At 37.2% G+C, this 12680-nt stretch overlaps 1 protein-coding gene across 1 annotated transcript in view; it reads right to left on the reverse strand.

Annotated features, from left to right (window-relative positions):
* gfra3 (GDNF family receptor alpha 3) overlaps window positions 1–12311 on the reverse strand; it is a 49408-nt gene extending 37097 nt beyond the window's left edge. The window contains exon 1 of the mRNA XM_083547126.1: window positions 11691–12311. Coding sequence (XP_083403252.1) covers window positions 11691–11733 — 43 coding nt within the window. The 5' untranslated portion in view covers window positions 11734–12311. The remainder of the gene's footprint in view (window positions 1–11690) is intronic.
* Window positions 12312–12680: the final 369 nt, after the last annotated feature.

A 12680-nucleotide genomic window follows, 5' to 3' on the forward strand; every position in this document is an offset into this window, starting at 1 on the left:
CATGGTTTGGCAATAAAACTGCTTAACCTTTGAAACTACCACCTGTCTAATCTGGACTTTACCAATAACACTATATGTGTAATCACAGTTTCTACCACAAATTGTACATACCTAATTACAAGTTCTATGAAAATACCATGTCTATTTATAACTTTAGTTATATTACTACATGTCTAATCAGAGCTTCCAAAAAATACCACATGTATAATTTGGGCTTTAGTGATAACACTATATGTCTAATCACAGCTTCCATGAAAATAACACATATTTAATCACATCTTTTGCTGGAAATCCCACATATCTATATATTGAATCACATCTACTAAAAGTACAATATATTTAATCACATCTTCTACTGAAAATACCATGTTTAAGGTACAAAGCAAAGAACCTTTTAGGGTGTTCTAATTTTTAGTCTAGTGTTGAACTTCTGAATTCTTAGGAAATAGGGTTTCTCAAATGTATATTTTGTGGAAAATTCATGCTCATTCTACTTCTGTATGAATGGATTTGTTTCTACTAGGGAAACTAACAAAGATTAACTCAAAGTTTGAGTTTAATTTAAAAACCAAAGAAAGAAATTTGAGCTTGTGAGAATTTTCCTAGAAGAAATGAGGGTTCCTGAAAGGATTTTATAGAGTTCAAGGATTCTTTTTAGAACCCTTTATTATATGGGGATATAATATTTCTGCAGGTTAGGAAAATAAAAAAAAACATGCTGAACCAATAGTACAGAATAGTATTAAGCTCTTTATGCATGTACACTATATAGGCAAAAGTGCTGAAACACCAGACTAACCCAAACGAGGTATACGATTATATAGGATGTTTTTCGATGTGGTAGCCATCAATCTTCCTTTTACTTGTACTATGAAAAGAAAACCTCTTCCAGCTTGATGAAGATATGATTTACATGGCTTTGATGAATTGGAATACTGACTGCACCCCAGACCTCCTCATTGTAGCTGAATGAGCACGAATCTCTACAACCATACTTTAAAATATAGTGCCACATCTTCCCAGAAGAGTGGAGGTTATTGTAATAACAAATAGGACTAAATGTGGAATAGGATGTTGCACAAATGAAAGCATTTGTACTAGAATGGTGGCTAATGGAGTTGCACAGCTGATGTTTCCTGATGTTATAAAAAAATCACCATTGCTCTTAAAGGCAGTGTTTATTATTATTATTATTATATTATTATTATTATTATTATTATTATTATTCCTCATTTCAAGATTTTCACTTTTGAAAAACGTCTATTTCGATGATTGATCTGGGTCTCTGCACAGAACATGAAGGATAAGTTCTCGCCGAGCTCTCAAGAAGTAAAAAAGTGCCTGAGGGCTGCTGTTCTTTAAATCAAACAGTCAGAGGTTTTAGTGAAATGTGGGTCAGAGCGCCGTCCTGCTCGCTATCGGTGACACGTCACATCAGAGCGTAGCGGCTGTATTAAAGTGAGCGGGCGGCAAATGGGCGGAGGGGGCTGAGAGTGATTGATGGCTCGGAGGAAGAAAAAAAAAAAAGCGAAGCCGAGATTGAGGGAGGAAGTTCTCGCCACAGCACATTAACAGTACGCTAATTTTCGAACGCTTACCCAACACCATCCGTTTAATGATAACGAGCTGCAACATTATGCAAAAATCAGGTGGTAGGAGGTGGGGGTGTATATACACATACACATACACATACACCCACCTAAAAGCACAGACAAACGCACACACACCTACACAATCTCTCTTACATTCACATTCATTTTCTCACACACAATCACAGTTTCCCTCCAAAGCCTTTACTTAGCCATCTCTGTTTCACTCAGTCAGTCTGTCTCATACACATACATTCTCTCTCTCTCTCTCTCTCTCTCTCTCTCTCTCTCTCTCTCTCTCTTACACACACACACACACACACACTCTTTCTGTCACTCACGGATTCTGTCTCTTGGCTTGAGTCTTGAAGTCGAGGCGCAGGCCCAACACCATCTGCCATTTTCACAACTACGTTCCAAATCCTTGTTATCAACAAAACACACAAGCGACCCTGAAGGGCCTTAAAACTTCCCTGTCCTTCACCGTATGTCAAGATCAGGTGACTGGCAAAACAATCAACTTCGTTAATCCCTCGAGTCCCTGCGGCCCGGCCCTCCTAGCCCGTCTTTCCCTCCTTTTTTTTCCACAGTGTGTGTGTTTACTTGCCCGAGGTCTATTCTTTTACAATTCCTTAAAATAAATGCTTAAACACACAACCCGAAGTCATTTGCTTCAAAATTCCAAACTAAATGAAAATGACTTCACACAGGCTCTGCCTCTAAGCACATATTTCATGAACAACCATACTGTCATACATTTTTTTCATATTCAAACCAAGGTATTTCATTGCACTATTCTCTTTTTATCAGCATTAATTCACTGCATGTCAAATGGTTTTTATTCTTCCTTTTTTGGCTAAATATAGAAATGGGCTAGAGTTTCAAATCTGACTTGAATTCACACTTAAACACTTCCCCAGACAAGCGACCTCGAATCCAATGCAGTGTAACATCTGTTAGCCGTCTCAGTAAACCATGAATATCACATGAGAGTGGATAAAGCTCTTTCCATCATTGTTAGACTGAAGAATAAATGAGATGAGTGAAGGAAAACAGTCCGAACAAGAAAGAGATGCAGGATCCATGTCTTATATATATACTGAGTACTTAGTATATATATATATATATATATATATATATATATATATATATATATATATATATATATATATATATATATATATATATATATATATATATATATATATACACACACACACACAATATATATATATTGTGTGTGTGTGTGTGTGTATATATATATATATATGATCGCCAAATTGTAACATATTTTTAACATTTGCATTTTAACATATTTTAACAAATTCCATGCTCCTGAATAATCAGTGTAAAAACAAAATTAGTTTTTATGTAAAAATGGTTATGGTTCCTTTGTGGATTTTGATGTGAATGTTTCATCTACTGAAGGGTCTTGGTGGTTTTTTGAGTACTTTCATTACTCCTAACATGCATTTAAAATCTGCAAAACATTGAAGATTTGAGGAAGAATTCTGAATGATTGGAGATGTTTCCTAGCAAATAAATAGGAATTAAATACTTTAGCATTTAAAAAATAATAAAAAATACAGGCTATAGATAAGATGAACTGTGTTCATTAATGTACACTTAAAGGACAGAAGTATTGAAACACCTGACTGCATCCATACGTGGTTTTCCCCAAACTTTTACCACAATGTTGGAGGCACTTAATTGTTTACCATGAAATACATACAAAGGTAGGTAAAGGGGTTTTAAATCGTTGTTAAGATGAAAAATATATATGTTAAGAAGAAAAATCTCTAGTCTGGACAGAAATTAAAGACAGAATCCACTTGTATTTTTTTCTCTCTTCACTTTTAAAGGAAACAATCTGCTGTTCGGAGTATTCCTTCATTCATTCCGTCATGCTCCTAAATGTTTGGTGTACATTTAATGACATTGCTCCATTTCGCGGCTTTCTATATGCAATAACATTTGAAGTGTTAAAGAGTAAAAATACCAATAAAAAATGTATAACACATATTTACACATTTTAATAATGTTTCATTTATTTATTTGTTTGTTAATTTATCTATCTATCTATCTATCTATCTATCTATCTATCTATCTATCTATCTATCTATCTATCTATCTATCTATCTATCTATCTATCTATCCATCTATCTATTTAAAAAAGACTATTAAATAATTAATTACACATGATTTTTACACCCATGATTTGATCTGAATTATTTCTTTATTTATTTACTTAGAAAAATGCTAGTTAATAATTTATCACATAATTTTTATGCATAATGTTCTGGTTTTTTTTACATTTATTTGTTTGTTTGTATGTTTTTATTATGTTTATCAGTATAAAAGAATCAGGTTATTGAAGAAATTGCGGTATGTTTGTCCATTTCGAAGTGAACATTGAACATTCGAAGTGAGGATTTGGATGTGAATCATCATTTCTGGGACTATGCATATGCTTTTGCTTATACCTTTTTCATTTGAGTTTTTCATGATGAATCAAGAAATTAATCATTACAGATTTAAGGAAAAATACTGTGTGTATATATATATATATATATATATATATATATATATATATATATATATACTGGGGGGGAAAATGAGCATTATGGATGTTACATTATGAAAGTGTCTGAATCACACAGCCGCTTGATTAATGGCTGCTGTACTTTTCACTGCTGAGATAATTCAGTGACAATGAATTGGTCATGTAGATTAAAAAATAAAGGTGCCATTACCTTTCTCTAGAAACATCCTTCTGCATGTATCCATCAGAGCGGCACCACAGTTCTGGCTTGACACAAGCAGCCAATTAGGCAGGGTTTATATTAAATACAAAAGGTAGTGAAGACACACAAAGCACTGAGCTACGTAAAAATCAGGAGTGTATCAACACACTGCAGCTCTGTACATTTTACACACTGTTTCGAGTGTTTGTCTATTTAAAATATAAAACCCAGGATAAAGATGGATATCAATAAAGCAGTGTGATGTTTATTTCATAAACCTGGTGAATAAATCCTGTAACTGCTTCAAATTATACTTCAGTCCAAATGTAATTGATCATCAACGATGTGATGTATGTGATATAAGCTTTGCCTGCAGTTTAGCATTATACAAGCTTCAAGTCAGCTTTTTTAGTATCTCAAACAGACTTGCTCAAGTGATTTGTAGATGTTATTTCAAAATATTATCTTGCCTGTAATAATGAACTAAAGAGCCATAGCTTCAGCTCAAGCTTTAAAAGTACTCAGTCACTTAACATTTCCAGCCATATGTGGTTCTTTTGCAAACTATTACCATAAATTTGGAGGCACACTCATCATAGGATCATACGGTCATTTGAACTGGAAGACCCAAACCTGTTCCAGTATTGCAATGCCCCTGTGCACAAGCCAGCTACATGAAGATATGCCTTACATGCTTTGGCATGGAAGATCTTGAGTTTAGGGCTGTGGCTATCGACTATTTTAGTCATCGAATATTCTACAGATTGTTACATTGATTATTCGATTAATTAGATAAGAAGTACTTTTTCTTTATTAAAGAGCAATACTAAATATAAAAGAAAAATTTGACAGGTCTCTTGAAATGAACAAGCAATTTGTTTTCTTTTTAGAAAAATTTACATTTTTTTTATGCTTAAATTGCATATAAGAATATCTGTGAAAACTGATGTAAAAATGTAGTGCTATCAATTGCCATATTACATCAAAATGCAAATACATATATACAAATAGTAACTCCAGTTACTCAAGGAATCGTTTCAGCCCTACTGGAGTTGTATGCTATAGAGCGCTGACCTTAACCCCATTAAACACCTTTGGGATGAACTGGAACGCTGACTTCACACCAGGCCTCCTCACCTCACCTACATCAGTACCTGACTTCACTAACACCCTTGTGATGAATGAGCACAAATCTTCACAAGCACACTCTAAAATCTAGTAGAACATCTTCTCAGAAGAGTGGAGGTTATTATAACAGCAAATATTGACTTAATGTTTAATGGGTTGTTCAGAAAACACATACTAATCTTATGGTCAGGTGTCCAAAAACATTTCCCTATATAGTGTAGTTTGGTATCATGTTTTAGACAGTTAGACAGTTTTACATGATCTTAACAGAATTTGAATACTGAGCTGTTCCTATGTCGATCAATATCCCTAGACATGCAGTGCTAAACTTGTAGCTATTAACTTTCATTACTACTACATCCCATTAGTCTCTGAAGCTTCATTACTGCAGTAAAGAAGCAAACATCAGGCCACAGTTGTATGTTATTGAAACGATGCATTGAAGGTTGGGGGGGGGGGGTTACTTCTTTATTATTACTGTGACAATCCGCCAGATTCACTGGAAACTGAGCAGCCGCTACACACCATGAGAAACTGTTTGTTTAGTCTTTTGTAGGATTGATTCTCCACACCTGCTTACATCTGTCACCTAGAGTCAGATCTCAGATAGAGGCCTAATGCCCCCTCTAAAACACACACTCACACTTACATACACACCTGGTCTCTCTCACACATGCTTGGTTTACTGTCTTTGTGGGGACCTTGCTCTGGAATATTGATAGCTAATGGATGCTAGGCCTACACCTAGCATTAACCCTAACCTCAGTAATATGAACACATTCATTTGGGTCTTTTTGTTTTAATAATTTAAACCAAACTAATAAACAAACAAACATATTTTTGTGAGGACCACGTGATTGTCCAATTCTGATTTGGACTATACTAATATTTACTATCACATTTGGTCCAATTTGGTTTAGTTAAAATTGACAAACACACACACACACACACACACACACACACACACACACACACAGAAAGAGAGAGAGAGAGCGAGAGAGAGAGAGAGAGAGAGAGAGAGAGAGAGAGAGAGAGAGAGAGAGAGAGAGAGAGAGAGAGAGAGATGCACACACACTTTTGTCTTATTATCTCTAACCTTATCTTCAATAAACAAGTGGAATCATTTTGGTCCTTTTAGTTTTTTTTTTTATTTCTCACAAGCTCAGAATTCTCTATCCCTGACACACACACACACACACACACACACACACACACAAACACACACACACACACACACACACACACACACACACACATATTTGTCGTATCAACCTTAACTTTAAACAAAATGGGTAATTTTGTTTATCTTAGCATCAAAGTTTCATTTGTGTTCCAGCAAGCTTGAAACTCTCTCACTCTCGCTCACACACACACACACAAAACGCACACCTCCTCTTTCCTCAATAAATAGCATCTGCAAGACTTTTTGACATTTGAACACCCTGAACGAGGCCGCATCACTCTCCTCGTATAACATTTACAGGTTTTCTGTTTATACACTAATTACAAGCAGACTTCCACACATAAAAGGCTCGATTTTAAAACCAAGATGAACTTCGAACAAATTGGCCGGATGTTTCAACTCATATAAACCCTGATTACATGTTTAATCTTTAACCCAGCCATGTGTATTACATACACTATACAGACAAAGGTTTGTGGACACCTGACCATAAGTTTGGTATGTACTTTTTGAACATCCCATTCCACACATATTATTATTATATTGTGTTTGTGGAGATTTGTAATCATTCATCCAACAGGGTGTTAGTAAAGTGAGGTAAAGAGGCCTGGGGTGCAGACAGTGTTCCAATTTATACCAAAGGTTTACAGTAGGGTTGAGGTCAGAGTCTCTATAGCAGACAACTCAAGATCTCGGCTACAAACCATGTAAAGCATATCTTCATGGATGTGGCTTTTTGCACAGGAGCATTGCGATTAAGGAGCAGGTTACTGGTCTCCTAGCTCAAGTGAAAAGACAATGTAATGCTACCACATCCAAAGACATCCTATACAATTGTGTGCTTCCAGCTTTGTTGTAACAGTTTGGGGAAGAACGAAATATGGCTGGCAAAGTCAGGTGTCCTAATAGTGCAATAATGTGCAATGTAAACATGTGTAAAGATAAATTAGGTGGTAGTCCATATTGTTATTCAAATGTATAAATGTGTGTGTGTGTGTGTGTGTGTGTGTGTGTGTGCGCAATGTATCCATCAGTAGACTATAGTCAGTGGTTATTTGCATTCTGAATGCCTGTGTGTGTGTGTGTGTGTGTGTGTGTGTGTGTGTGTGTGTGTGTGTGTGTGTGTGTGTGTGTGTGAGAGAGAGAGAGAGAGAGAGAGAGAGAGAGAGAGAGAGAGAGAGAGAGAGAGAGAAGGGTGGGGTAGCTGACACTTCTCAGGATCCGAAAGACAATATATTTTTACACCAAAGCTCTCAAAACCCGGTCCATGTTTTGTTTGAACCTTTATAAAACTGGCAGAAGTGTCCTGTTCGGTCATCATTTAGTTACAGACTGCTAGAGATATTAATGTTCCTTTTATATGACACCAAAAACTGTCATTGTGTCAAATGTGTGTGAAGAAAGCAGTGCCATGTTTGAGAGCGATGGCACAAACACTTGGATAATTAAATCGTCATAATAAAATTAAATCGTTGGCTGGTATTGGGATGCAGTTTGAAAGCCAGCCTGAATTATGAGCACAAACTATTTGCATGTAATTACAGGCAAGGGACTTAATAAAAAAAAATCCATATTATTTATATTTCATTTTAACAGGGACCTTTTTATTGCATATGTTGCCGCACTGTGTGACCAAATGTATGTGGACACCTATATGTGGTTAAAAGTTGGAAGCAACTCTATAGAATATCTTTGTTCCTTAGAACTAAGAGATCGAAAACCTGTTCCATCATTGTCATGGCCATGTCTCTGTGTACAAGCCCAAGTGATGGCCAAGAAAACATGGTATGAATATGTAATGCATATATACAGTATGTACATTTGGAACAGCATATATGTGTAAAATTTTTGCATGTAAGTTTTAAGATTTTTATACTGTTTTTAATTATATATGATGCTATTATTTGTACTGCATTGTCAAGTCAAGTCAAGAAGCTTTTATTGTCATTTCAACCATATATAGCTGACGCAGTACACAGTGAAATGAGAGAACGTTCCTCCAGAACCCTCGTGCTACATATAACAACATAGTGCTACATAACAGAACACAGAGCTAAGGACTTGAGTAAGTTGTCCTAGCCACAGGACATCCTTGTCCTTGTAAATCCAGAGGCAAATTTCCACTCTGTGGACAATAAACCAGCTAACTAACTAACTCCATGTTGGGGTGGAAGACCTTAGAATGTCCTCCGTATAGCCCTTACCTGAACCTAAACAGTCCTGAACACTTTAGGAATAAACTGAAACAATGACTGCACCTCAGACCTCTTCAAACAACATCAGTGCCTGATCCCACTAGTGCTTACACTAACGCATATCTCCACAGCCACTCTCCAAAATCTACTGTAAGGTCTTCCAAGAAGAGTGGAGGCTATTATAACCAGTAAAATGTTCAACAAACACATAGATAGATAGATAGATAGATAGATAGATAGATAGATAGATAGATAGATAGATAGATAGATAGATAGATAGATAGATAGATAGATAGATAGATAGATAGATAGAACTATATAATATAATATATTATAATACTACTATATTTACCTTTGTTTATGAATGTTGTTAGTATTAATTATAATTAATATTCCGCTATAAATCTAACTGTAGTTATTATAATGGTCTATACTGTAGCAGTTATTATTATTATTATTATTATTATTATTATTATTATTATTATTATTATTTATTGTATTCTGATAATGATAATGATGATAATAATAATTGTTAATATTTGTATTATTGTTGTTGTTGTTGTTTTTGTTGTTAGTAGTATATTTATGCCTCCCAAATCTGGACGAATCACTACAAAACAATTCTAAACACCATTAACTTCCCCCTGATCCTACAGAAGGAAAAAGAAAGATGAGGACTCGGAAGACGAGTCCGGTTCGTGTCACGTGACTCAAGCTCGAGGTCCCCCCCCCCCCCCCCCCATTACCACCACCACCCCACTCCCCGAACACCGAGCGGAGTGGCCCGATTATATAAAGCGCCTCGTAAATAAACGCTGTCGCTCTGCGACACGAAAAACACCACTCCGGATGATGGATGCGCGCGCACTCGCACAAACGCGCGCATGCACGCACGCACCTCGGGTAAGCAGGATTGCGCACTGTGCCAAACCAACTCCAGCAACAAACTGCTCCAGATCCTTTGAAGTTCATCATGCGTATCCGATCTTAGATGGCTTTAGTTTGCATTCATGCCTGAGCGCACACTCTCAGAAGAAAAACCCTACTCCACTGTGGTATCTGTGCTATCTTTTGTGCACATTGTGTACCTTTACAAAAATGATTCAAAATACATAACGCTTTATGCTACACTCTGTGCAACTTATAGTCAAAAGAGACGTGTGTGTGTGTGTGTGTGTGTGTGTGTGTGTGTGTGTGTGTGTGTGTGTGTGTGTGTGTGTGTGTGTGTGTGTGTGTGTGTGTGTGTTTCTGGCCCCATCATAAGGACCTTTAATCAGAAAGTGCTGGGAATGTTTTTTAAGTGTCCATGAAATCTCATAATGCAAAAATATTAGCAAATTCCAGGAAGACAAATGCATTAGACTGAACAAAATACATATATATCCAAATAATTTGTGTGTGTGTGTGTGTGTGAATGCTAGTGTGTGTTTATAACGTGATGTGACACATTTCATGCAGAAGAACAACTTTGACCTTGTGGGTGTTTTGGGGGTGGAAAACCTTTTGTTTGTCCAACAATATGTTTTCTTATTTCTTATGAAAAATTATAATAATAAAAAATTTGAGGGAGGGGCTACACAAACATAGGTGTGTGTGTGTGTGTGTGTGTGTGTGTGTGTGTGTGTGTGTGTGTCCTCACAGACAAACTCAAGATATATTGTCAGTGACAGAGGTCTCCTGTCATATCTGTAATATGTCGGGGGAATCATATTTTTAGACATGGATCATCTCTCAGTAAATCGTTCCTGTCTGCATCCTGCTCAGGATTAAATCAGACAAATAACCAAACCTAAACAAGGCAGTGACAAACATCTCAGCCAAAAGATGTCTAATGACTGGAGCAATAACTGATGCGTAAAAAATATGAGGCAATCAATGATAATAATAATAATAATAATAATAATTATACAAAAATCTCAGCAGCTACTTATAATTTAAAACACAACAGGAGCTAATAATAAGGTGCATATACTACATAGACCTAAAGGACCACTGCTGTGCGTATGTTCAAGAATCTTCAGTAGTTTGTACTTGTACGACATTCTTATTTCTCACGTTACAGAGATATTCATTGGACGCATACAATAAATGCATATAATAGAGATTTAAATACACTCATGAACTGTATGCATTTAGTGGCATCCACATGTGCACATTTATGTGTTGTCTTTGTGTTTTCGATAACTCCAGAAACTCCTGAAGTTCAGATATTTAGATTTATAATATAACTCTAAAACAATTCATACATTAATAAATGGGCATACAGGAAGATCTTCAGTGTTTATGGAACATGGTTATGGACTTTTGATTAAGTATGGTGGCATGTAGCATGGCCGATACTGGATGTGACCATGCAATGAAAATTAATGATGATGATGATGATGATGATGGTGGTAGTGATGAGGCAGCTCAAGATCTGAAGATGGGATGCACCTCCAATACAGCTGTGCTCCAAATTCCTAACGTGCAGAATGAAAAGTACCTGTGCTCGGTATAACTGTGGAAGCATGCTGCGCTGCCCTGTACTCACAACTTCCTTTAACATTTATAACAACAGTAATTATCAATAATAACAGCAATGCTGCAATAGACACTTGGATATGAAACTTGGATCGGATGAGGTTTACAAGATGTGCATGCACGCAAAAAGAAAGACTTTGGAATGGAGAATGCAATATGTAAAAGCTGCGTGAACTTTTGTGCACTATGGATATAAAGTGCATGATGAGGATGACTATGATGGAGAATTTGATGATAAGCTTTAGAATGCAGTATGCACGCACGCACGCACGCTCGCACGCACGAGACATTGACTAGCACGGAGACGCGCCGGAGAGCCTCGTGTCCTTACCTCTCAGGAAGAGCAGGTTGAGGAGAATTCCCAGTCGGAACATTTCCTTGGCGGATCAGACACACTTGTTGGTGGTGGTGGTGGTGGTGGTGGTGGTATATCCCGAGCGTGCGACACGTCTGTAGACGCACACAGACCTATCTCTACCTTAACAAGCCGGAGACTTATTATTAATATTTATTACAATGTATTTCTTTTATTAATTGCACGCGCGCTTTCCTTCACACACGGTCGCCCGCAGCCAGTCCATGCAGGCGCGCGCAATTCTTATACACGCGCAGACACGCGCACCAAATGATGCCAAACTTCCCCAAATCCGGTGATGTTATCGCTTGGAGTCTTAATGTCTCTAATACTTGCAGAAGCTGAAAATAAAACAATGACAGTTAAAAAAAAAAAAAAAAACTATAATAATAACCGGTTGATTCCAAGCCGTTAAATATGTCAGGGATGATTCAGGAGCGCAGTGGAGCTTCTGATCCACATTGACAAGAGCGCGTCTTCACAGCTGAGCAGGAGTAAAGGGTCTCCGGGAAGTCTCGCATAAGTCCAGCAGCAGCAGCAGCAGCGTTTCCGGTCCCGCTCGCGCCAGCAGTCCGCTATAACCGAGCACTCAAACTCGAGAGGGGGAATTTTGACGCGCGGCGGCTGCGTCCTGATTGGCCCCACCGCGCGTCCACGCGCCTGGACACGCCCCAAACCCAGCAGGGGGACACCATCAGACCAGAGCAGAGCAGAGCAGAGCAAACAGCGGACACATACTGTAGGAGACTTAAAGGAGTTCTGGTGATGCTCGCTCCCAGAGCTTTGTGTGATGGCCAAGGTCCATTAAAGCAAAGCATTATTATATTCCCATACATTATATATAATGTATGTATGTATGTATGTTTATATACATACATGTGTGTGTATATATACACACACACCCTGCAAATACTCTGTATCTACCCTGTACATACCATATGCCTGTATATACCATGAACATTCAAC

The sequence above is a fragment of the Silurus aristotelis genome, assembly GCF_946808225.1.
Source record: "Silurus aristotelis genome assembly, chromosome: 7".
NCBI lineage: Eukaryota > Metazoa > Chordata > Actinopteri > Siluriformes > Siluridae > Silurus > Silurus aristotelis.